The sequence below is a fragment of the Melozone crissalis genome, unplaced genomic scaffold, assembly GCF_028551555.1.
Source record: "Melozone crissalis strain CALT ecotype California unplaced genomic scaffold, PUWL_Pcris_2 ptg000041l_1, whole genome shotgun sequence".
In the NCBI taxonomy this organism is placed as follows: domain Eukaryota; kingdom Metazoa; phylum Chordata; class Aves; order Passeriformes; family Passerellidae; genus Melozone; species Melozone crissalis.
In genome coordinates, this window is record NW_026535819.1 from 9,326,773 (window position 1) to 9,352,711 (window position 25,939).

At 47.8% G+C, this 25,939-nt stretch overlaps 1 protein-coding gene across 6 annotated transcripts in view; it reads right to left on the minus strand.

Annotated features, from left to right (window-relative positions):
* Nucleotides 1–25,939, minus strand: part of CACNA1B (calcium voltage-gated channel subunit alpha1 B) — a 313,833-nt gene that overhangs the window by 170,310 nt on the left and 117,584 nt on the right. For all 6 annotated transcript variants that reach the window (XM_054284411.1, XM_054284410.1, XM_054284409.1 and 3 more), the window contains exons 5-6: nt 24,480–24,632; nt 18,740–18,927 (exon numbers count right to left, since the gene is read on the minus strand). In XM_054284411.1, the coding sequence (XP_054140386.1) occupies nt 18,740–18,927; nt 24,480–24,632 (341 nt within the window). The remainder of the gene's footprint in view (nt 1–18,739; nt 18,928–24,479; nt 24,633–25,939) is intronic.

Below are 25,939 nucleotides of genomic sequence, written 5' to 3' on the forward strand. Positions count from 1 at the left end.
TTTAAAGTCTCTTCCAGCCCAAACTGTAGGAGCGTCAGGGGGTAGGATGGTGGGACGGACAGAGACGAGAGATCTCTGCAGCCAGGGCTTGGAACTTGGGGTTTATTGCAAAGGGCCTGGGTGCAGGGCCCTGCTGGGAGCTGCCAGGCACAGCTCAGAGCAGGCCCAAGAGAAGAGAGGGGGAGAGAGGATGAGAGGATAAGAGAGTAAGGGAGTAAAAAGGGTAAGAGAGCAAAGTTCCCGTTACAATACAGTAAATCTTCTTTTGTGTTGAATATTCTAATTCTCACTAACCAATCTAGTACAAGATACAAATCCTATAGCATTTACATACAGCCTATAAGAATCACTACATTATCATCCTGTGTTATATTTTAAACCCTACAAACTCCTCTTTGGGCCCCTTCTGCCAAGCTGTAGGGTCTGCTCTGACCCTTGGGCCTGTCTGCAAGCAGAGGGTGTTGTTCCATCAAAAGGGGATCACCTTCAGCTGGCCACACCATTGTTTTCCAGTTGTTCAGTAACTGAGGTATCTCAAAGATTGCTTTCATTTCAATCTCATTTATGGTTTCCTTATTCTCAAAATATTTTGCCAGAAAATCATATTTATAAGGCTTTTCTGTTTCATCTTCCCCAACACCAAACCAATCTGGGATTCTCATTCTTGTTGCTTCTCTGTGCTCCAGCCCCATGTCATCACCAGGAAATGCCCATAAAAGCCTGGCCTGCTCCAGCATCCTTCTCCCAGCCCATCCCCATCCCCTCCCTGGCTCCCCAGGGTCTCTGCCTGCTTTTGGCTCTTGCTCTCCATCCCCAGGGAGCCTCAGGCTCACCAGATCATCCCCAGCTCCCACTGTGACTCCATCAAAGGGAGCAGGACCTGCTTTGGGAGGGGAAGGAACATCACATAAAATAACCTTTAATGTGAAAGTCAAACAATTAAGGGGCTGCCATGTAAATGTTTCCTGACTTGGGGTCAGTTACAGGATTTAATTGGACAGATACAGCCAAACACCACAAACCATTTGTTTTTACCATGTTTCTAATCAAAATACAAAATAGAGCACACCTAGATTTACTCACAGAATCTAATCAATGGCACAGCCTGACTTATTCAGGGCAATTAAAGGCTAATATTCCCTTAGTTAAGTGTTTTTGCATTGAGAACTCTCAGCTGTCTTGGAGAGATGAACTCTCTTCACCCTCTGTCTGATTTTTCACAACTCTCTTCCTCACCATTTCTGATAATTAGCAAAGCTATTTACGGGTGATTTATTTCTATCTGCTCCTATTCTTACATTTAAATGAACACAGAAATTACTAAGAATAAAACCAAAAATATTTCAAGCATGTACAAGAGCACCTGCCTTACGATGAAAGCAGAAGGAGAAAAAAGCCTTTTTTTAAAAAAAGGCTTTCATCTTTTAAATGTTCTGCAGCCTTTCTGACTCAGAAACACCACTGAGCCCTGCACTGAGGAGTCTCTGCTGCAATCCCCACCCTCCCAGGAGGTGAAATGGAGTCAGGGGAAAGGTGAGCTGCTCCCACCTTCTCCAGCAGGGCAGAGAGAGAAATCCCAGTTCTCAAATGCTGACCTGTGGATGTTGAGAACTGGTCAGAGACAAAAGTCAGTTAAACTTTCCCAAGCATTCCTCTGTGAAGTTTTGTGAAAGTTCAGAGAAGGAATTAAAACAATTCTTGATCTTTGCAGCTGGTGTTGTTTCCCCTAAGGTATTTACAAGAGTGTGTTTTAACATGGCTATGTCTTCTGTGAGGAATACCCCTCAGCTGGAGGTTTCCATGGCTGGAAGTGGGATGGACAGGATTTCAGGAGCCTCTAAACTTCATGCAAGGTCCAGAAAACAGTTTGAGACTGGAGACACAGCCTTGAACTGCACCAGGGGAAGTTTAGGCTGGGAATTCAGAAAAAACTCTCCACTGAAAGGGACTGAGCGCTGGAATGGAGTCACTGTCCCTGGAGGGGTTTGTAAAACACTGGATGTGACACTTGGGGTCATGGTTTCGTTGAAAAGGTGGTGTTAGGTCATAGGTTGAGATCATCAAGTCCAAAGGCCTTTTCCAACCCAATTCTGGGATTCTGTGATCTGATCTCCTCTGAGAGCACATTGTACCTGTGCCTTTGTGGGGAATTTGGACACTAGGGAAGATGGCAGTGGAAGCATTTCCTGGGAGCCCTTTGGGATCTGATCTCCTCCTAGAGCACATCATACCTGTGCCTTTATGGGGATATGGACACCAGGGAAGATCCCATGGCAGAGGAAGTGTTTCCTGGGAGCCCTTTGGGATGGGGTCAGCAGTTGTAGGAAAAGCCCTCAGAGAGTCCCCAGTGGCCTCTACCCTCCCCTCACACCAAAGCCCTGCCAAAACCTGAGCTCTGGGAGGAGACCCCAAACCCCTGCACATTTACACTCAGATCCAGGCTCCTGAGAGGATCCTCTCTCTTTGAGGTCTTTGAGCTACTCCACTCCTCCTTTTCACCTCCACACACACCTCAATCACCTCCCCCTTCAGGATTCTCATTTTCCACCTTTTATTTCCTCTGACAGGAGCCAGAAAGTGCCAAAGAAGAGTTAAGGGAGATATAATTCCCTCAAATAGACCAATCCAGAGCTAGGCTTTCCTCTGAAAGCATCCAAATGCATAAAATCAAGACAAATATGGGAAGACTCTGGGTAAAATCCTCAAAGCTGGCAGCATTTTAATTTTGCACAATAGCAGTAGATGTAGGAACACGTTTTAACTGTAGTTGTTGCAAGCAATATTAATGTTAATTCAGCCAAGTTTAAATAGAATCAAATCCTCCCTTTTGTTTCTCCCCTTCTGCAGAGCTGGGGAGGCTGAAAAAGCAAAACCACTGCTGTTTTATGCCTTGATCCAAAGGCTTATGGCACCAATATATCAATACATAAATATGCTAACAGGGTTTCTTGATAAAAAATTCATTCTTTCCCCAGCTAGCATGAACTCACTCAGCTGCTTTATTCATGAGCCTGCCTGGCACTGGGAAAGCTCTGCCACTGTCAAAAATAACAGGCTGGCCAAGGGACTCTACCTCTTTTTAATGGTATTATTTTGATTTCATAGCCTCTCCTCCCTTTCTTTTATTTTTAAACAGCTGTGGGCTTGAATTATGGATGGAAACTCAGTTCAGACTGCTCCTGGTGGGGACAGGTGAGGCACATTCAGGGTGAGGAAGGGCAGCCTCTGCATGGAGCTCTCCAGAGGATGTTTTACCCCAGCAAACACCTGCCCAGCCCCTCTCTGAGCCCCATGGGGTGCTTATCTGGAGGATAAGGAGGATTTCAGGCCAGGTTAGATGAGGTTTGGAGCAGCCTGGTCTGGTGGAAGCTGTCCCTGTCCTCAGCAGGGAGGCTGGAACCAGATGATCTCTAAGGTCCCTTCCAACCCAAACCATTCTGTGATTCTCTGAGGATGCATTTCACACATTCTACCGCAAATCTAAAAGCCACAGAGCTGATGAGACCAAGTAATTCCAGCATTTCACAAAGCGGGACTCAGGCTGAGGTGCTGCAGGGGCAGCAGGTTCAACCAGCAAAACCCCAAATATTCTGATTCCCACCCACAGTGCCTCAGCCCCCATCTGCAGAGTCCCCTGAGCACACAGGGCTGGCATTTTCTGGGAAGGGGCACAAGGAGAGCACAGGAGCTCTTGGGTGCTGCAGTTGGAGGGAACACCTTGAAAAACAAATTCTGCTGCTGAGCTTGGACTTCTTATCAAGCACAAATCATTCATTGAGAGAATTCCTGCATGAATCAAGCTGCACTTGGAGGAAATTCAGCACTCTGTGGACGTGGTGTTCTTATCTGCAAAGGCTTCAGGTGCCTGAAGAGCCAAAGCTGTCCCCAAGTGTGCTCTGAAAGTCATGAGGAAGGAGAAATATCCCTGGGTATAAATGTATGAACACAGACACAGATTTAGAGCCCTGCTCTCTGGCTGCTCAGGGACACAGGAGATTTCCTGTGTCTGCATCCAGACCCACACAGAGATTTGCTGGTCTAGTAAGTAGATGCAGAATAAACTTTTCCAGCCACTCAGCAGTCCCTGGGCCCTGCAGCCCCTTGGTCAGCAAAGACACAGAGAAATTCCCAGAGCAATCCAACAATCCAGCATTTGCTGGCTTTCAGCAGAGGAAACTGTGGAGCAAGGCCCAAAATTATGTTGTTATTGCAAATAAAAACAGCCCTAAGGATAATGGACAGGCCTCCTCATCATCCTCATGCAGATCCAGACTCTTCCTGATTTTCCTTCTAATCATCACCAGCAAATATTCCCAAGAAGTTTCCAGCAGCAGAAAATTGGTTGAATGAATTAAAGCCTTGATTCCATGGTATAAAATCATAACCAAGGGCTGTTGCACACCTGCATTCTCCAGCAGAGGACTAGCAATGAGCACAGTATCGATTTATTTCAGTTAGGCCACCTTCTCATTCTTATCTTCTAATGAGACACCTCCAGCAGTTCAGCTTTTCCTTAATTATGAGCAAAAAACATCCTTGTAAATAAATCTACAGCTCAGGAGCTGGAGCTGAGAGCTCAGTTCTGCAGAACTGAGAGCACAGCAAAGCCTCCAGGCCCAACAGCCCTTTGTCAATTCAATTCCTACTCAGAACAAGATTCCAAAGGTCTTTTATCCCTCCCATTTTCCTGCTTCAGACAAAACAACAAAAAATCAGTTGGGTATGATCCTCTTGGCTCCATCTAAAGACATTTCATAAGGTTTTCTGAGGACATTTTAAATAAAAAGGACTGCTCTAGGAAAGAAAAGGGTTTTTCCTAACCAAAAGCCTTGCCAAGTTGTTCCAAATTTGAATGAGAACTGCCTGTGAAATTCCAAATTGAAGTGTGAAAATATTTACTACAGTGTACATTCATTAAGCCTGCAAAAAATGATGAGCCCAGCTCAAAGCTGCTCCTCTCTGGGTTCCAGGAGGAGGAAACAACCTGAGAACAGGGATGAACAGTAAAGATTTTGTCACAGACCAGTTAAACAAACCAACCCCAGAAGGAGCAGGGACACTCAGGGGGGTTTTGGGATGAGCTGCTTCCCACAGCTCCTGGGTGATTTTCCTCCCCTGCAAGAGCTGGATTTTAGAATCACAGAATATTTTGGGTTGAAAGGGACTTAAAACTCATCGCATCCCTCCCCGTGCCGTGGGCAGGGACATCTTCCACCATCCCAGGTAGCTCCAAGCCCCAGTGTCCAACCTGGACTTGGACACTCCCAGGGATGGGGCAGCCACCACCTCTCCAAAAGATAAAGTTCCTGGCACAACAGAGCTTTTAAAAAAACATTTTTAGCCCATTTTTTAATTACAGCAACACTCTTATTATTTCTTGTGTTTTCACACACCATCCCTGGCAGTGTCCAAAGTCAGGTTGTGGATGGGGCTTGGAGCAACCTGGGATGGTGGAAGGTATCCCTGCCCATGGCAGGGTGTCTTAGGTTGAAAGATGTGTTTGGGGCCATCTGTCAGAGCTGGGGCAGTTCTCTGCTGTCCATGGGGCAGTTTTTTCTTTCTCTCTCCCACAGCCAACCCTCCCTCCAGGAGATCTCTGCTCTCCATGGCCACTGAGTGTCCCTGCAGGGCTGATCCCATTCCAGCATCCCATGGGGAGATGCTGCGCCCAGGGCAGGAGCCAAGCATTCCTGCCTGGATCCAATCTGAGCCTGGCACAGCACAGCAGCCTTTGCCCCCTGCATTGCCAGAGGAGCAGCTTTCTGCTGCCCTGCATGGCCAGAGGGAGCCCAGGCCCATCTGCAGCAGCCCTGGAGCTGCAGAGGAAAACTCCCCCCTTGTGCAGGATCCCTGCTGCAGCAGAGCCACAGCTGGCACTGCAGGAGGGCTGAGCCCCCATGGGATGGGGCTGGGACACCCCCCTGGCACACAGGGGGCAGGGCATGGTCTCACTCTGGCAGTGGTTTGTTGTACTATTGCATTTGTATTTTATTTTTAATTTTCTTCCCTAATAAAGAACTGTTATTCCTGCTCCCATGTCTTTACCTGAGAGTCCCTTAATTTCAAAATTGTAATAATTCAGGTGGAAGAGGTTTATATTTTCCATTTCAGGGGAGGCTCCTGTCTTCCTTAGTAGATACCTGTCTTTCCAAACTAAGACAATACAAAATGAAGTGAAACCTCGTCTCTGGGTTTTCTCAGACCCATTCTGTCACTCTGTGCCACTGCAGCCCCTGATGCAGCAGGGATGGCAGAGCACTGGCATAATCTGAAAGCACTCAGCTGCCTTTTTCATCCTGGGCAGGGAAGCAATTGCCAGGCATGTTCAGGGCTGTTTGTACCCTTGCTGCTTTCATGCTGTTGAGCTGCAAGTGGATTTCTTCAGCTGGAGGTTTTTTTCTTGGCAACCCCCCACGGTTATGCTGCTGCTTGGAGAGGTTTCACTGCTTTTCAGAGAGCAACTGCTGCCTTGAAGAGACTCTTGAAGTTTGTCTGATATATGTCACTCTCCTGCTGTATATCTAAAATGTCTCCTATTAAACCTGGAGGTGGCCACCCTGCTGTCATTTGGAATAAATCTTCCCTGAGACATTAAATAAACCCCAGAAGATTCAGGGAGGTGCTTCAGCTCCTGCTCAGCCTCACACATTTGCTCAAGGGCTGTTCTGAGCAGGGTAATTTGCTGGAGCAGGGCTGAAATATCTCAATCCTCTCAGGCTTGTATCACTGGCTGGGGTCTCTGTACAAATCACAAACAGGACAGGGCTGCTGGGAACGTGCCTTGAGCTGTTTGATTTTCCAGCATCAGTCTCATTACATGGTTATGACAATGGGAAGATGCCAGCTGCTCACATCCCAGGCAGCAAACAAAGAACTTAATGTTAGAACTTATTTTCAAAGTTTTTTGGCCAATCACACAAAGCCAAAGCACATTGACAGTAGTTCTATGCAATCACTATAAACACACGTACCTTTGGTTAAAACAATGCTTGCTTATTTCACATACAATACCTGCTTGTAGGCCTTAAAACACAATGCACAGAGCTCCATTAATAATCTTCAACCTTTCTAATATCTTGCTAGATAAACTTTTCTGTAGCTTAGGGAGTTATTCTAGACAAGTGTTAATACACAGACCATTGTTCTATTTGTCCTTGCTTTTCTACATTTTACATAATTATTCGGCTGACCTATCTCATGGCTACTGCTTAGCTCTAATCACAGTTCTGCTGCCTCTGAGGCTGCCTTTTGCAGCTTTCCCAAAACCCTCTGATTTTATGGATTCCTACAGTTTGGAGGGAATGCCCACATGGGCACAGGGTCAGCCAGGCTGTGTTCCCAGATGGATGGAAACCCAGGCATGGGCACAAACGTGCAGCACTCTTGCCATTTATATATTCCAAATATTCAGCTTTATGCTTACTCCACACATTTCCTATTCCAGCATCTTTGGGTTTCTGCAAACCTTCCAGAGGAGGAAGCAGGCAAAGCCTGCATCCCTTAGAAGAGCTGGGGATTCAAACAGGGTCTGCAGCCCTCCAGAACCCAGGAGGAAAGCAGCAATAATGGGCAGAATTGGGGCTGGTGTAGGGCTCTTGTGCTGACAGCTCACACTGGATCCATCAGCTGTGCAGATTCCTCCTTTCACCACATGCTTTCCCCTCACAGAAGCTTGTGCTGCTTGTTCACTGCTCCACAAGGGATTTTTTCCTACAAATCCGTGGATGCTCACACCAATTTATTGCACTCCTGGACTGCAACACCCCACCAGGTCTCATTAGTAGCAAGTTTGCTACTGCAAAGCCTGGAGTGAGGCTTCTCCGTGGGGAAAAGGGAGTTGAGAAATCCACTCCATCTGCTGCTCAGGGGAGTTCGGAGCAGAGCTCCAGGGAGGGGTTTAAGGCACAGAAAAATTTGGATATTTTTCCACACATGGGTGGTAGCTGACCATAAGAATACATAAGAGTTTACATAAGAATTTCTGAAATTTGAGATGCTGAGATGTCTGTCACACACCAGTGATCAGCTAAGTGAATGGGGGGTGACCTAAAAGACTGATTTTTCTACATAACAATAAATCTGTCTGATGCTCAAAATAACCACAGGTTGTAAGAACATAATGGAAGGGAGGAAGCTTAAATCCAGCAGGAAACATGGATGAAATGCACATCTCAACTGACAAAATGTCGGTGTGCCAACAGCAGGGGTGTAATGAGGTTGTGGGGGGCACACAGACCACATGTGGGCTCTTGTGGCATTCACATTCTCTGGAAAAATCCCTTCACCCAGGGTTCTTCTCCTAGGAAGCTGAGAATCCTCTGAGAAAAGGAAAACAATTCTGATCTCATTTGCTTCTCCTGTGCTGTGCTCATGTGCAATGTGTTTGGAGATTGTTTACCCACGGGTGATTGTTCCATTGGATTCTGCTGGGAGTTGTTTTCACTCTTTAGCCAATCAGGGCCAGGCTGTGTCAGGACTCTGGAAGGAGTCAGGAGTTTCATTATTATCTTTTTAGCATTCAATAAGTATCCTTTCTGTATTCTTAATTAGTATAGTATAGTATTCTTTAATATATTACAGTATAATAAAGTAATAAATCAGTCTTCTGAGCACATGGAGTCAGATTCATCATTCCTGCCTTTGCTGGAGAACTGCAAATACAGTTCTCTCTCTGTTGGGATGGGTTCCACACATCCAGAATTCCCATTGTGGTTTTGTGCTCAAGCAATAATTAGGCTGAGCTGGTTTGGGGTTTTTGTGCAAGGGTTTGGTCACCCCTAAGTGTGTCTCTGCCTTTCAGTACCCCTACTACAAAAGCCCCGTGCACAGAGAGGTTTTTCCCTCCCTCCCCACCAGCCTTTCCCTCACAAACCAGCCCTGCACTCAGAGCTGCTGCCAGGCTCTTGGCTCCTGCTCCAAACTCTGCCTTCACTGCCCTACTTTCCTGCAGATTATTGGTGATACTGAGCCACAAAACCAACAAAATCAACATTAACCCCACACCTCCAGGCTGGGAATTATCATTTATGTGCTCGCCGAAGGTGGCTGGTTCTTATTAGCAAATTCAAATCACCCTAACTCGATAGCGAGTGCAATTGAGCACTAACAGCATTAGGAGATTTTTCTCCTCTTTATGAAGCTGCAGGGAGAAAGAGAGAGCACAATTACCTCATGGCACAGCTCAGGAGCTCAGCTCCCATCTCCATCACAGCTGCACGACACTAGCATGTGACACGTGCCCTGCTGGCTTTGTCCCCAGCAGGGCCCTGGGCATCTCCAGGAGCAAATGCAGAGTGACAAGAGAGGTTCAGCGCTGGTGAACATCAAGTCCCAAGGGTAACATCTCCCCAGGTCAGAGCTGGAGGGGATTTTACACCAGATCTGTGGCCCAGCTGTGAGGCAGATGCTGTGTGCTCTGAAAAGCTGAGGGATCAGAACAGGCTCTGCTGCAGACAAAGCCATGGTGACATTCCTTCACACACCTGTGGGCATTGCATGTTGCAGCATTCATTTTTCATCTGCTGGCTCCTCCCTTCCCACATGTGCTCTGTTTTAGGATTCCCCCAGAGGGTGCTGGCACTGCCCAGGCTCCCCAGGGAATGGGCACGGCCCTGAGGCTGCCAGAGCATTTGGAAAACACTCCCAGGGATGCCAGGGTGGGATTGTTGGGGTGTCCTGGGCAGTCCTGGTCATCCTTTCAGCTGTGATTCCCTGATCTCCATCTCTTCAAAGACCTAGCTGAATCCTGAGCTGTGTGCCAGGGGAAGCAGAGTTCCCTTGTTCTGCTGCAGCTCTCAATGCCAAGCCTGGCCCAGCCCCTGCTCTGCTTTCCCAGTGCTGGTCCCTTCCAGCCCTGGATTCTGACACCCCACTTTCACCTGGAGCAAAACTTGATCCTTGGAAATGACAGGAACAACAAAGGAACCGTGTCAGAAATGTGCTGTGGGGTTCAGAGTGGCAAAACAAAGCCTCTCCTTGTGCTTATTTTCCCTGTTAATGAAAGGAAAACCCTTCCGCAGCTTTTCCTTTGGCTGCCTGCTCACACTTCTGCTGGTTAAACAGCTTTGCTTCTCAATATTTATTCACAAGGAGAGCTGATCATGCACAGAGAGTGCTCACAGGAGCCTGAACCCACCCTAAAGCTCCTCACACCCCTGCTGCCCCAGGACACACAGACAACCATGCTGCCAGCCCCAGGACACACAGACACCCTGGCTGCCAGCCCCAGGACACACAGACACCACTGCAAACACAACATTTCTTCTCTCTCCTCTCAATATTCAGCAATTGTGGGTCTGGGATTCAGTGGTTTGGCTTCAGGTCACTTCTAACAGAGAGCAGAACAACTGCTCATCATTGTTCCAGGAGAGAAGAGCAATCCCAGTGCCACCAGTGACACAGGGACACCAGTGCCACAGAGCAATCTCAGTGCCACCAGTGACACAGAGCAATCCCACCAGTGGCACAGAGCAGTCCCAGTGTCACCTGCAGAGTCCCATAGGCTCTGCTGGAGCAGTCACTGTGCCACCAAATTAGCTGTGACAGTCCCCATGAGCAAAGCCAAGTGCAAACTCCCCCAGGAAGCCACAATCTGAGCAAAGGACCAGCAAAAGGACACTGAGGTCACCCATGAGCCTTATCTAGCAGAGTACAGAAATGCTTAAGGTGTGGAGGTTCTTGTGCCCTGAGGAATCTCAGCCAGGGAGCAAAGAGGAGCCTTCATCCAAGTCTGAGATGAGGGGATCTGCTCTGTGTTATTTATTTCCCTTCTGTTTTCTGTAGCACACCCAAGCTGCACCCCCACACCTCATCCAGGTTGTTTGCTCAGGAAATCACCTCATGGTCCAGGTAACCAGTGCTGGTCACATCCAAACTCCTCCTGAGGAACATCATCTTGGATCCCCCAGCTCACACTTGGGAGCAATGGAGACCAAGAGTCACAGGTTTGATCTTCACAAATAAACCTTTCACTGGCACGGGGTGCCCAGAGCAGCTGGGGCTGCCCCTGCATCCCTGGCAGTGCCCAAGGCCAGGCTGGACAGGGCTTGGAACAGTGGGAGGTGTCCCTGCCATAGTGAAAGTGGAATGAGAGGAGTTTTAAGGTCCCTTCCAACCCAACCATTCCATGATTCTATGAAACACCCCAAAAAGACACATATGAGCTCTCCAAACTGGGACAGTAGAGTCTCTTCTACCCCTACAGCCCCAAAACCATCCCACCAACAAAACCATCTCTGGATTGGGCTGCAAATGGAACAACAATTACATCCCAGCCTTTCATTTCTGTATCTGAGGAATAAAGAAATTCAGACACAAAAAGGAATGAAAAATACCAAATGAATCATAAGGTATTTTAATGCAGGGAGGGTAAAGTTCCAGTTGGGATCCAATTTAAGGTAGATTTATATCTTGTTTGAACTGTTCATCCCTACTCACAAGCATATTGAGTTAGGCCCAGTCCACAGTCTTGGAAGACCCACTGGACACTAATATTTGTCAGTAGGAAATGGAAGAAACATGAAAATCTCTTGCCATTAAGATCAAACGAGAGCGAGGGTGCACTTTGACATTTCTGCTCTCCTGCAAGGAGCCCCTGCTTTGCAAAGCAAATTCCACTGTGGAGCTTTGAACTCCTGGAAAGATGAAAGGTGAAAGCTCAGCTCACTGAAAGTCAGCACTGAGCTTTCTGACAGCTCCAGATGGAGCACGTTTGACCCATGATTTTCTGGGTCCACAAACACAATTCTCAGTTCTTTGGAAGTTCCTGGTGCTCATCAAAGGCACCTCACAGAGGGGACAGAGCCGAGCAAACCGTGCTGGCTCTGAAGGACAGCAGGGAGCCCCAGCCCCTTCCCAATCCCCTGGGGATCCCACAGAAAGCTCTGAGCTCCAAACTCACTGCCAGCTCCACAGCATCTCCCAGCTGACTCCTCTCTGTAAGGAATGCTTAGGCTCAGCCTAGCTAAAGAATTATTTTGATTGAGGAACTCATGGGCAGCCCCTGAAGTTTTCAGGCTTTTCTCACTTTGCAAAAGAAGGGGAACTTCCCATGGCAACCAGAGGAGGGTTTGATGATGGACAATAAGGTTCTTGTGTAGCCACATTTCTCTTCACAGAGAAAATCAAGGCACAATTCTTCTCAATAATATTTCTGGGATTCACATTCTCTGAACCTCAGAGAAAGAAACACAATTCTTATCATTTGCTGTGCCTGTGTTTGTGCCAAAGTAGAATGCAATATGGAGATTGTTTACCCAAAGTGAGGATGTTTTGTTTCCCTGGCTATCAGGGCCAAGTGTGTGTATGTGTTGCCTGACAGTCACGAGATTCTGTGCTGTGTGAGCAGGGTTGAGTGCTTGGCAGATTCAGTTTTAGACGTATAAAATAATATAATAAAGTAATTAATTAGCCTTCTGGTATCCACGGAGTCAGATTTATCATTCTCTCCCCTCATCAGAGCCACCACAGCATTGCAATATTCTTGCATGGGCAAAACTGGGAATTACTGTTCAGCAAAGGAAAGCAGAGTTGTACTATTGCCTCTTGAAAATGTTTTCCACCTCCACAGAGCCCATATTAGCAATAGATGAATCACTGTCATTCACAAACACCCAGCACGTAAACAAGAGGATCTAAAATGATCCAGAAATTATCTTAATTTGAAAACTAGATTTGGAGGGAAAACAGAGCTCAGAGGACTCAGATCCCAGAGATCACAGCTTCTCTTGCTGAGCAGTGCCATTGTTTCCCCCCATCCCAGCACAGTGATTTCTGCACCCAAACTCTGTCCTTGAAGTCCATCACTGGAAATATTCTCCCTCAGCAGCACCAACGTCCCCCAGCTCCAGCAGCCCCTGGGTACTGTCAAAGAATGATAACAAAGGCAGCACATCCAGACACTTTGTGAATAAATTCATATAATGTGGGGGGGTGTGTATTCTATTCTGGGGGTATGCATATCTGTCAGAGCTGGGGCAGTTCTCTGCTGTCCATGGGGCAGTTGTTTCTTTCTCTCTCCCACAGCCAACCCTCCCTCCAGGAGATCTCTGCTGTCCATGGCCACTGAGTGTCCCTGCAGGGCTGATCCCATTCCAGCATCCCATGGGGAGATGCTGCGCCCAGGGCAGGAGCCAAGCATTCCTGCCTGGATCCAATCTGAGCCTGGCACAGCACAGCAGCCTTTGCCCCCTGCATTGCCAGAGGAGCAGCTTTCTGCTGCCCTGCACGGCCAGAGGGAGCCCAGGCCCATCTGCAGCAGCCCTGGAGCTGCAGAGGAAAACTCCCCCCTTGTGCAGGATCCCTGCTGCAGCAGAGCCACAGCTGGCACTGCAGGAGGGCTGAGCCCCCATGGGATGGGGCTGGGACACCTCCCTGGCACACAGTGGGGCAGGGAATGGTCTGACCCTGGCAGTGAGGGGCTTTTTTAGTTGATACTATTGCATTTTTATTTTCAATTTTCCTAGTAAATTGAAAAAACCCAGAGTAGAGACTGCACCAGCACCAGCACACCAGATGCAGAACAGCTGCACCAACCCAATTATTGCTGCATCCACACTGCAGAGGGAGACCCAGCTCCTGCCACCAGCCCAGCCTGGCACTGGGCTGGGCCCAGCTGCACAAAGTCAGGTCAGAGGCATGTGGCCTGATAGGAGCATTGCCCCCCACAGTGAGCTGCTGCTTTAGCAGATTCTTCCCTAATTTTGTGGTCCAGAAAATGCTCTGCCCACGCTTGAGGGGTCTCTGACCTGTCTGCACTGGGCTGGACTGAAAGCCTGGCCACAGCACTGGGCTCCCATCCTGAGGAAAACTGTTGGGTTGCTCTATATTAATACATTCCCAGATGATGCTGAAGCTTGGAATTAGCAGGGGGTGCTCCACTTGCTGGAAAAAATGTTCTTCCTCATCACCAGCTTTCCTAAACCACCTGTTGGTCCTTGGACACTTTTGAGCACAAACAAGCACAGCTGAGACAAACCTGCAGCTCTCAGAGGAGCTTGGTTGGAGTCATTGTTCCAATGCTTTTGTGCTGCTGAGGCAGGAAGTTCTTTTCCCCAGCTTATTACTGAAGTGTTTCACCCTACTGATGATTCAGCCTCTTTGCTTCAAGCATAAATCACCTCCCAGATAAAGCCTTGCTAGAAAGCTTTCATGAGCCCCAATTAAAAGGAAAAGTCTCTGGAAGTATAAATAGTGGATCAGCATGGTAAAAATGGGCTGGGATTTGTGAACTTGCTTTCTTCTTGCTCTCCTAATTCCTCAATTTATCACAGGACAAGGAGTGAATATTTACAAGGTAGGTTTCCAACAGCAAGGCTGTGCTGAAGACTTTGATGCTGTGACTTTCTTAATCTGTAGGAAAGCTGAATCTGGACCACCTCTAAAGTGACTTCAATCCTTTGGCAATGACTGAATAATCCCTCACAACAAACCCCTCAGTCTGACAGACCTGAGCCAAGCCATCAAACCCCATCCCTCTCTCCTGAACAGCCTTGACACCAAACTCCTCAGTTTGCCTGGAGCCATCACAGCCCAACTTTCTCAGCCTCCAATCTGTTTCAGGACAGAGCAAAACCTCCCAGATTTCAGTGAGTGCTGAACTGGTGAAGCACATCCCACCCAGTGACTGCTCCCAGATGTCACATTCACAAAAATATCCCTTCACCAAGAGTTTTTCTCCTGGGAAGCTAAGATGCCTCAGAGAAAAGGAAAACAATTCTTCTCTCATTTGCTTCTCCTGTGTTGTGCTCATGTGCAATGTGTTTGGAGATTGTTTACCCACAGGTGATTGTTCCATTGGATTCTGCTGGGAGTTGTTTTCACTCTTTGGCCAATCAGGGCCAAGCTGTGTCAGGACTCTGGAAAGAGTCAGGAGTTTTCATTATTATCTTTTTAGCATTCTGTATGAATTCTTTCTGTATTCTTTAGTATAGTTTAGTATAGTATTATGGTATACTAATATATTTTTATATATTAGTATTATATATATATATATATATATATCTTTAATATATTATAGTCTTATAAAGTAATAAATTAGCTTTCTGAGAACATGGAGTCAGATTCATGATTCTTCCCTGCCATGAGGGTCCCTGCAAATACAATACCCTGACATCCCAATAAAGCCCTGCCCTAAGCACCCCCAGCCCCAGTGCAGCAGGAGGAGGGGAGTGAGAGCAGAGCCCTGCTGATGCAGGACAATCAATCCAGACGTTTTGCAGCAGGAAATGAATGGGCCATTAAGGCAGAAGTTGTAACCTCAGCCTTCCCCTAATGGGTCTCAGTCCCAGACTGCCTGGCAGCACAGGGATTTCAGCCCCAGCAGGGCTGGCTGCTCCAGCAGCACCAAGGGAGGGGTTTGTACAAGCAGGGGGACAAATCTGCCCCAACCTGAGCCAGCGTGTCGTGATGGCACTCACAGGAGGGGTGAAGGAAGGGCTCAGCTAAGCCTGCGGTTAGCAGCATTTATAGAATCACAGATTTGGGTTGCAGGGACCTTAAAGCTCATCCCATCCCACCCCTGCCATGGCAGGGACACATCCCACTGTCCCAGCCTGGCCTTGGGCACTGCCAGGGATCCAGGGGCAGCCACAGCTGCTCTGGGCACCCTGTGCCAGGGCCTGCCCACCCTGCCAGGGAACAATTCCCAATTCCCAATATCCCATCCAGCCCTGCCCTCTGGCAGTGGGAGCCATTCCCTGTGTCCTGTCCCTCCATCCCTTGTCCCCAGTCCCTCTCCAGCTCTCCTGGAGCCCCTTCAGGCCCTGCAAGGGGCTCTGAGCTCTCCACCCAACCTCATCTGTGTCTTCTTCTGTGTCCATAGGGGAGGTGCTCTGTTCCCAACTTTGTGGCCTCCTCTGGGCTTGCTCCCACAGTTCCATGTCCTCATTATGTTTGGGGCCCCAGAACTCTGTGTTTTTCCATGCTTTAATGAGTTAGCAGTAGAAAAAGCTCCTTTATTCTTCCTAATGCTTAATCACAGTTTACACAGACCACATCTTGCCTCCCATGGTCCCACAGCCTTTTGCAAATCTTAATTAAGGAAAAGATTAAAAGTAGGTGCACAGCTCAGCTCTGATGAGTATCCTGCAGCAGGGGAATGCTGCTCTCCTTGAGGACACCAGAGCCTGGGGCTGACAGGGAAACTTCTCCTGATAAAATTTTCCTAACAAAACCCATTTTCCTTAGGAGTGGAGAGCTTGGTTGGTGAATCAGAGCTCCCTGAACAAGGAAAAACCTCTGACACTCTCCCTTTGTTGAGGGGTTCACTTACTCTCCCAGTTCTGGATTCAAGGGGAAACATCTTCCACATTCTTCCCAGTCTGGGTCCAGTAGGGTCCAAGCAGCATCCCTGGGCAGTTTCTGCACTGCCTGGAGCAGGGTGGATGGATTCCACCTACAGAGGAGTGGCCAGGATGAGGGAGGTGATCCCCCCCCTCTGCTGTGCCTTTGTGGGACCCCACTTGGGGTTCTGTGTCCAGGTCTGGGGTGCTCAACATCAGGAGGACCTGGAGCTGCTGAAGAGAGTCCAGAGGAGAACATGGAGCTGCTCCAGGGCTGGAGCCAGGCTGGGAGAGCTGGGGGTGCTCACCTGGAGAGGAGAAGGTCCAGGGAGAGCTCAGAGCCCCTGCCAGGGCCAGAAGGAACTTATGAAAAGGAGGCAGAGGGACAGAACAAGGGCCAATGATTTCAAACTGAGAGAGATCAGAGTTAGATGGGATATTGGGAATTAGGAATTCTCCCCTGTGAGGGTGAGCTGTGGCTGCCCCTGGATCCCTGGCAGTGCCCAAGGCCAGGCTGGGCAGGGCTGGGAGCAGCCTGGGACAGTGGGAGGTGTCCCTGCCCATGGGGTTGGAATGGGATTATCCCTTCCCACCCAGACCATTCCACCATTCTATGGCTTCACTGCTGTTACCTGTGCACAGCCTGACAATGCATCCACAAATACCCCATGGAGGATTTCCAGTCACTGCTGCAGGACAATCTGGGCTTTTGTCTCCTATTTTCAATTTTATGGACTTGGAGTAGGCACAGAAGACACCAAACCAATAAACAAGAGGCCAGAAAGCAGCACATGAGAGAAGCTGTGAAAAGGCTGAGGGCTGCACTGAGAGGATCTTCCCCACCCACACCTTCTCTGTTTCCAACCTGCAATAGCACAGCCAAGTCCTCAGCAAGCAGAGCAGCACAGGGAGGGGCTGACAGCCCTTGGGGAGAAGGGACAGGTGGCAGGGGTGGCTCCTGGCACCATTGACTTCTGCTGAGTGTCCCATGGCACAGCACAAAGTACTCAGCCTCCCCTCACTGAGGACATCCAGAGCCCCCAGATCTGCCGATCAAACCCTAAACTGGGGTCTCAGACACAACAAATTCACTCTGCAGCAGGACCGTCACAGTCCAAGCACCTGCTCCCAATTCATGGGTATCCAGAATGAAACTACAACAGCTTCAATCAGCCCCCAAAATCAATACCCCCATAGTAAGCTCGGGGTTTTGCATGTGGTACAGGAGGCAGGTTGGGAGAAGATGATCTCATGCACCACATATTGATTAATCAATCCCAGCCAGGATGCTAATGGGCTTTTCTTACAACACTTGGCACCAGGAGGAAGGAGCAGGAATGCTGAATGAGAAGGTGGTATGGTGAGGCTTTAGGGTGAGGGGAGAAATCTTCTAGAGATGGCTTTAAGTGGTCAGAGACTGGGAATAAATGCAGGAACTGAGCAGGGAAGGGAGAAGGGAATAAATCACATTTATTGGCTCCAAACACAGCAGAATTGTACCTGGCAATTCACTGTGGCTGAGGATAATCCTTTCCTGTTGCTACAAAAACCCTTCCAGGAAGGACTGAAAGGGCCCAGCAGGGCTCTGGAGTCTGTGATGAAGAAAACTGAGCACAGCATCATCCCTCCAGCCAGAGAAATGGGCTGAGGGCATCAGTAATGCCCAACTTAGGGATTTTTCCACATAAACTGCACCCTCAAATGGATGCCAGCAGAGGCTGGGGGAAATCATCCTGCTCTTTGTAAAATTGGGAAAAGCAAAACAGAACAGCCAAGAGGTTGTGCCAGTCGTGGTCCTGCCTTGCAGAAGGCAGGAATTCAGCCTGGAGCATCTTCTCTGCAGCCCACAGTCATGCCAGGGGTGAAGGTGAGTGATAGGGCTTTGTAAAACTGGACTGGACTAAGCAAAACCAGTCCTGGAGCTCAGTGTTACAAGCTTGATCACCCAGTCAGGAGAGGAAACCTCCAGGTACAAAACATGAAGGAGTTGCTTTTGCCACCCAATCTTGTACAATTTGGAATTTCTTTGGGGCATTGTGAGAACCTGCTCCTACTCACCCAGCAGAGCACAGGAGCACCTTGAGGTGACACCAGCTCCTGCACCGCCACCACCCAGGTTTCAGTTTTCTCACTGAAACCATCCTGAGAAATTTCTGACTGAAACCATCCTGAAGAGTTCTGGATTGGAGCTATCCTGAGAAGCTCCTGACCAAAACCATCCTGAAAAGTTCCTGTCTGGTACTGCTGCATCCTCCTGCTCCTACTCATCCCATAGCTGAGCAACTCTGCACCCTCCAAGCACCTCAGACTGAACCAGAAACAGACCCTCAGGAAAACAGGAACAATCCTCCTCAAAAGCAGGGGTTAAGGAGGTAAAAACCACACAAATTAAATAACTTTTTTTTAATTCCAGAACCATCTCTTCCCACCCAACCCCCCAGCCCCAGCAGAGCACTCACGTTGTAGAGGATGTCGGTCCAGCCCTCCATGGTGATGCACTGGAAGACGGTGAGCACGGCGAAGAGGATGTTGTCAAAGTTGGTGATGCCATAGTTGGGGCCCTGCCAGTACTCCCTGCACGTGGTCCCGCTCTCACACTGCCTGGCAGGAGGCTCCTCTCCACAGGGAAAATCCCCCACCTCCTCACCTGCGGGGAGGGAAGAGAAGTTACTGATTGGAGCTACCCTGAGGAGTTCCTGCTTGCTGGAACCATCCTGAAAAGTTCCTACTTGGAACCATTCTGAAAAGTTCCTACTTGGAACCATCCTGAAAAGTTCCTCCTTGTTGGAACCATCCTAAAAAGTTCCTGATTGAAACCATTGTAAAAAGTTCCTGCTTGGAACCATCCTGAGGAGTTCCTGCTTGGAACCATCCTGAAAAGTTCCTCCTTGTTGGAACCATCCTAAAAAGTTCCTGATTGAAACCATTGTAAAAAGTTCCTGCTTGTTGGAACCATCCTAAAAAGTTCCTACTTGGAACCATCCTAAAAATTTCCTGCTTGAAACCATCCTGAGGAGTTCCTGCTTGTTGGAACCATCCTAAAAAGTTCCTACTTGGAACTATCCTAAAACATTCCTGCTTGGAACCATCCTAAAAAGTTCCTGCTTGCTGGAACCAACCTGAGAAGTTCCTGATTGAAACCATCCTGAAAATTCCTGCTGAAACCATCCTGGGAATTTCCTGTCTGGTGCTGCTGCATCCTCCTGGCACCACTGCAATGATTAAATTCCCATTTTGGGTTTCTTTGTGCCGCTATGGACATGTAAAAGTCGTTGTGCCTCTGTGATCATTTCCACACTGCTGGGCTGTGGGAGGTGGGTCAGTGGAGGGTGTGCCCAAAATTCCTATTTTGCCATCTCACATGGTGGAATTGTTTAGGTTGGAAAAGACCTCTAAGATCACCAAGTGCAACCATCAACCCAGCAGCACTAACCCGTGTCCCCAAGTGCCACATCCACACGTTTTTGGGCACTTCCAGGGATGGGGACTCCACCCTGAGCAGCCCCTTCCAATGTCTGACCACCCCTTTAGTGAGGAAATTCCCCCAAATCTCCAGTTTAAACCTCTCCTGGAGCAACTTGAGGCCATTTCCTCTTGTTCTGCCACTTGTTACCTGGCAGAAGAGGCTTCCAAACTGCAAATAATTTCTGGCTCGAGACAGCCCAGTACATCGGAGAGGCCTGGAAATGGTGTAAGAGCAGCATGAAAAAAAACACACACCAAAAAAACCACCCCAAAAACAAAGCAACACCACAAAAAATAAAACCAACAGTGAGGTAAAAGCAGGGCTTTGGGAACAGCACACACTTCAAACACCCTCAAAGTGCTAAATATTTGCCCTATAGCATTAAAGCAAAAGGGCACCTTCTGCTCTAATGCCAATTTGAGGATGTGGAGTGCCCCAGAATTGCCCTGGTACAGATGTTCAAGCCCAGCTGCATGAGGAGCCCCTGGTGTCACCCCAAGGCAGCACTGAAGGACTCCAGCTCCTCCAGAAGCTCCACGTTTCTGCTCCAAACAGAAGAAAAGGATCCATGTGGGATGGTGCTTCTCTGCTGAGCTTCACTGCAGACCCAGAGGAGGCCAAGGTAGGTAAATCTGTCAGGGATGGAGCACCAGGAATGGCCAGGACCATCCCAGCACCTTCCAGGCTCAGCTGGGAAGTGCTGCAGGCTGGAAAACTCCAGTGCTGGGTTTTCAGAGCAAGCAAATGTCACTGTCATATTTTCTGGAAAAATCCCTTTGCCCAGGATTCTTCTCCTGGAAAGTTGAGAAGCCTCAGAGGAAAAGGAAAACAATAATTATCTTATTTGCTTCTCCTGTGTTTTGCTGCTTTGGAATTGTTTGGAATTTGGCTGGGGATTGGCTGTCTGAAATTTGTGTTTGGAGATTGTTTATCCAACAGGTGATCGTTTTATTGGTTTCATGTGAATTGTTTTGACTTATTGGCCAATCAAGGTCAAGCTGTATTGAGACTGGAAAAAGTAATGTGCTTTTATTATTATCTTTTTAGATTTCTGTAAGTATCCTTTCTGTATTCTTTAGTATAGTTTAGTATAGTATTCTTTAATATAATATAGTATCAAAAAATAATAAATTAGCCTTCTAAGAACATGGAGTCAGATTCACCATTCCTTCCTTCATCGGGGAACCCCACAAATACAATAAGCAAATATCCCAAGCATTGTCCCTGTTTAGAGAACTGGGATTGGGGAAGCATTAAAGGGTTTTTAAAGGGACACTTTATGGTCATGGAGCAGCAAATGGCACAAAATCCAATTCACCAGGGGGAAAAGCAGGAGCAGCACTAACAAAAATTAGTAATAATCATTCCACAGAGCAAAGGCTGCAGGAGGAAAGCAAAATTGTCACGGTGGAGCAGGACAGAAGTGTGTGTAGATATATAAAAATATATATGTGACACTTTCCTGTTGACTCAATGCCTCAGTGCAGGGCAAACCTCCAGCTCCCAGATGGGTCACCACAGGCTCTCACAAGGGCTTGGTGAGAGCAGAAAATGCCAAAGCTGGCTCCTGCTGACCGTTTGAGAGTGTGCATTAAAAGAGGATCCAGTTTCATCTGGGTTTGGCCTTTTGCTACCAGGGAATTCTCTGAAAATGCACTGCACATCTACCACAAAGGGCTGAGTGGGGGATTTTTTCTTTTTTAAAACTGTGACCAGAACTGGTCCTTACTCCTCATGGCTGGAGAAGACAGAGAAAGGGGGAATCGCAAGGAAAAATGGGAAATAAATATGGTATCCTTCTCTCCTGGAGCAGCTTTGGGGCATTTGGGCTGGGTCAGGTGCTTAAAAATAATCCTGTGTCAGCAGAGCAGGACAGCAAGGAGGGTGCAGGGAGAGGGAAACAAGACTGGAGCAAAACTGCCACTGAGTTTTACCCATTTTCATTACAATAATGCCATGTTTCCAGCTCAGAACAGTCAGGCTGTAGGGGAAAGGCCTTGAATAACCCTTTGGCCATATTTTGGTGCCCAGCATCCCTTTGTGCTGCAGTTCATCGCTGTCCAACCCAGGCTATTGGCTCAGCAGAGCAACACTCGCTGTTGACACCTCTGCTTGGTCCCCTCATGATGCACAGTTTGTCTCTCTGGCTCCTGATTCCAGGAAAAATCCCAGGGGTTTGCTCACTTTGGGGATTTGGAACAGAAAGAAGCACGGGCAGCTTTTCCTCCTCCCATTTTCCACCCCCTACCAGAGGCAGCTCTTTAATGAGTTCACATTTCCACCCTCAGGCTGGTTTGGAGCCCGTGGTCTCTGCCCAGGCTCCTTAATGCACCTCTGTGGGATGAGGAGCACTTAGGTTTGCAAAAGCTTTGTGGGTTGTTCTGCTGCTCTGCTCCCAGGGGATGCAGTGCCAGGAAACTTCACCCCCCCTCTCCTTTCCAGAAACACCGTTTCCTGCCTGGCAGCTGGGAGGGATGCTCAGAACTCACCTAAAGCCAGCTCAGCATCCCCAGAGCCCCTTCCCCTGCCTAGAGAGGGGCTTTAGTATAGTTTAGTATAGTATTCTTTAACATAATATAGTATTATAAAGTTTATAATATAGTATTAATTATTTATAATTAATAATAATTATTATTTATAATATAATATTATTTTATAATATAGCATTAATACAGTATTATACTATATTATATTTAACATAATATAGTATAATAAATTAGCCTTCTAAGAACAGGGAGTCAGATTCATCATTCCTTCCTTTGTCTGGGAACCCCACAAATACAATAAGCAAATATCCAAGCAATGTCCCTGTTTAGAGAGCTGGGATTGGGGAAGCATTAAAGGGTTTTTAAAGGGACACATTGTTGTTGCCACAGCTCAAGAGGTTTTACAGAGAGAAGTTTGATCAGAGGATCCACATTTACCTCTGAAAGAATTTTCTACCAAGGTCATTGACACAGAAACCAAGAAAGAAAGAAGGAGAAATAAGAGAAACCTGCAACTGCCTGTTCCAATGAGCACTTTGTTTGTCTTTAGTGACCAATGAATAAAGTGTAAACTGATGAGTTTGCAAGAATGTATAAAAAGCATGCAGGTTTGAAGCCTTCTGAAAATGGAGCGTGTTGCTTTGTATTGTGATCATCTCAATTACAACAAACCACAGCTCACAATGAGCCAGCAGAGCTGAAATGTAGCCCGGGCAGCAGAGATGAAACGCAGCTCGGGCAGCAGAGCTCCAGCCATGCTCCCAATTCCAGCTGGAATGCACCCAGCCAGCAAGAGGAGCTTGCACATGACATTAGCCATGATAAAAACCTGTCCTGGGTCCCCAAACCTGGCCCAGACTCTCTTGGTCAGTGCTGATGGCAGAGATGAGCATGTGGGGAGCACACACAGCTCTGGGGGGAATGTTGGCATTTTTGAGAAAATCCTCCCTCATGAAAATCCTCCCTCATCAGGTGTCAGCCATGAGGGAGAGCCTCGGGCTCTGCCTGCAGCTGCCTCCTGCTCACAAGGGATGCACAAACATCCCCTGCCTTGTTTGCAGTCTAACAGACCCGAAAATGCTCCTGGCAAGCCCCAGCCTGCTCAGGATCCATCCTCCCCTCCACCTCAGCACCGACTCTGCTGCTCCCTTCACACCCATCCTGTCACTGCTGTCCCTGTCCCCACCGCCACAGCCCCCACAAAGAGACTTCTCCCTCCTACAAATCCAGCCCAAAACCTCCTTTCCTCCAAGAATTGACAGGATTTTCTCACAAGGCACAACTCCTTCACAACCTGCTTTATGTTATTCCAGCATTCCACAGGAATATGAGCAAGAATTCCCTTTGCAAATCTCTGTGTACACTGAGTGTATTAAAGTGCTCCCATCAGAAAGCACCGTGAGGGATGCCCAGAGATTTGGCAGGATTCTTTTATTACCATTGCATTGCATGGAAATAAATCAATATTAAGACCTATTAGTGATAATGACTGGAAACACAAGGCTGTGTTTTAAAGAAAGTCGATTGCACCTTAAAATGCAATGGTTTGGAGACAAGAACAACAATTTAATGTGTGTTATCAGGTAATAAACATATATTAACACTGCAATAAAGGAATGAGGTGGAATGATATGATCTTTAAGGTCCCTCCCAGCCCAAAGCATTCCATGATTCCCTGATTTGACACAGCTGTTCCCAGCCAAGAATCTCTGCGATCATCCTTCTCCACCTCCATCTTCTGGGGTCTATCACTCACTCACAGGCAAAAACGTCATTTACTCTTCAGTGCCCAATTTCCCTTCTCTGAAGGTCATTTTTATCCTTTCTCCATCAAAGGACTCCTTGCCTCCCACCTATCGCCCTTTTATTTTTTGGTTGCTCCCAGATTTTTCAATATTTTACTATTCCACACCAAAGTTTCCCCAGAACGCTCCTCAGGAAACTCAATGTGCATGAAGCAAAACCCAAGAAAAATTAGACAGTCACCATTAATCATAAGAAAGAACAGGAATTTGGTTCTGTGCTTCTGCTGTGAGAAAATTCTTTTGGGATAGGAGGCCCTAAGGACTTTCATGTCATTCTTGGGCAGACTGGGAGCAGCACGGTGGCATCAGAGAGAGGAGAATCTGTCCCAGTCCGTGTAGGGTGGGCACAAAATTCTGTGTAATTCTCAGAATATGTGGGTAAAGAGGCAAAAGAAAAAGCAGCACAGAAGCAGGAGGGGAAGGTCCAAGGGGCAGAGCTCACCTGTCTCGTTGGAAAAGCAGGTTTTGTGGAACTTGCCCATGTAAAACTCCAACCCGATGATGGCGAACATCACGATGGCGAAGAAGAGGAGCAGCCCAATCTGCAGCAAGGGCACCATGGCCTTCATGATGGACTTGAGGACAACCTGCAGGCCTGTGGGGACACAAAAACACCTCAGGGAGGGAAGGCAAGTGGGGCCTTGGGAGTGGAGAGAAGGTGGGAGAGAGGGACTGTCCAACTGAGGGTTGGCAATACCAAGCAATGCTGCTTTTTCCAGGGTGCTATAAAACAATTTCCTGCCATGAGAGCAGGAGAGACAGCTGGGGGTTCTTTTTTTGTGGTCTTTTCTTCAGGTGACAGATCCAGTAGTTTGCTAAGCTTCAGAGGCACTCACAGGGTTTTTCCTGAAGCTGCTGGAGTCCTGAGACTCAGCCTGGAGCTGAGCCAGGTCCTTGGGGCAGTTGTGGTGCAGCTTTGAACCCTATCTAGGACACCTTAGGGCCAAGCAAGGCAGTCTGGTGTAGAGCAGGGGGAAAAATTTATTCCTTCTTCTCCACATGCTGGATATGTCAGCTTTGGACAGCTGGAAATGTCCAGACATGGAAGCTTCCAGACAAGCTGGAAGTGTCAGCTTTATTCCACCAAATTCACACCGTGGCTGGACTCAGTGGTAATTAAGAAATTGGTGCTGAATTGTTATTACTGTTATTATCTGACTGCACTGAAATGGAACTGAGACCACAGCAGAAGATTAAACCTCAGCTAATACAATTATTTAGCTACACCAGGGTCTCCTGCAGATATTTGCCAAAATAAATTCCAATTTGTGTCTATAGACACGAGGCTGAAATGTTTCCGTGGAAGAGGATTATGGTGGTGCTGGGAGAGATCAGGCAGGGTCTGGACTGCAGTGAAACCTGTCCTGAGGAGCTCAGAGTGAGGGCAAAGAGGGAATGTCCAGCACCTGATCTTGTCACTGATCAAAGCCCCAGGGATGGATGCGATCCCTGTGCCAGGGACAGGGGGGCTGCTCAGGAGCTCCTCTCCCTCAAGAGCCCATAGGGGACACTGCTGTCCCTGTCACACCCTGCTCTGCACAAACACCCAGGGCTGCCCATCCACAGCTTTGTCACCAGCCCTGGCACTCGTTTCAATTAAAGATAAGGAGATGGAGGTGGCTGATAACGTCCTGCTAAAACTAAAACAATATTAAAGAATACAGAAAGGATACAGACAGAAGGCTTAACAAGAATGATAATGAAAAACTCATGGCTGACTCCTCAGAGTCCCACACAGCTGGCTGTGATTGGTCATTTAATTAAAAACAATTCACATGGAACCAATGAAACATTCACCTGTTGGCAAACAATGTCCAAGCCACATTCCAAAGCAGCTAACAAACACAGGAGCAGCAATCAGATAATTATTGTTTTCATTCACACAAAAACCTGCACACAAAA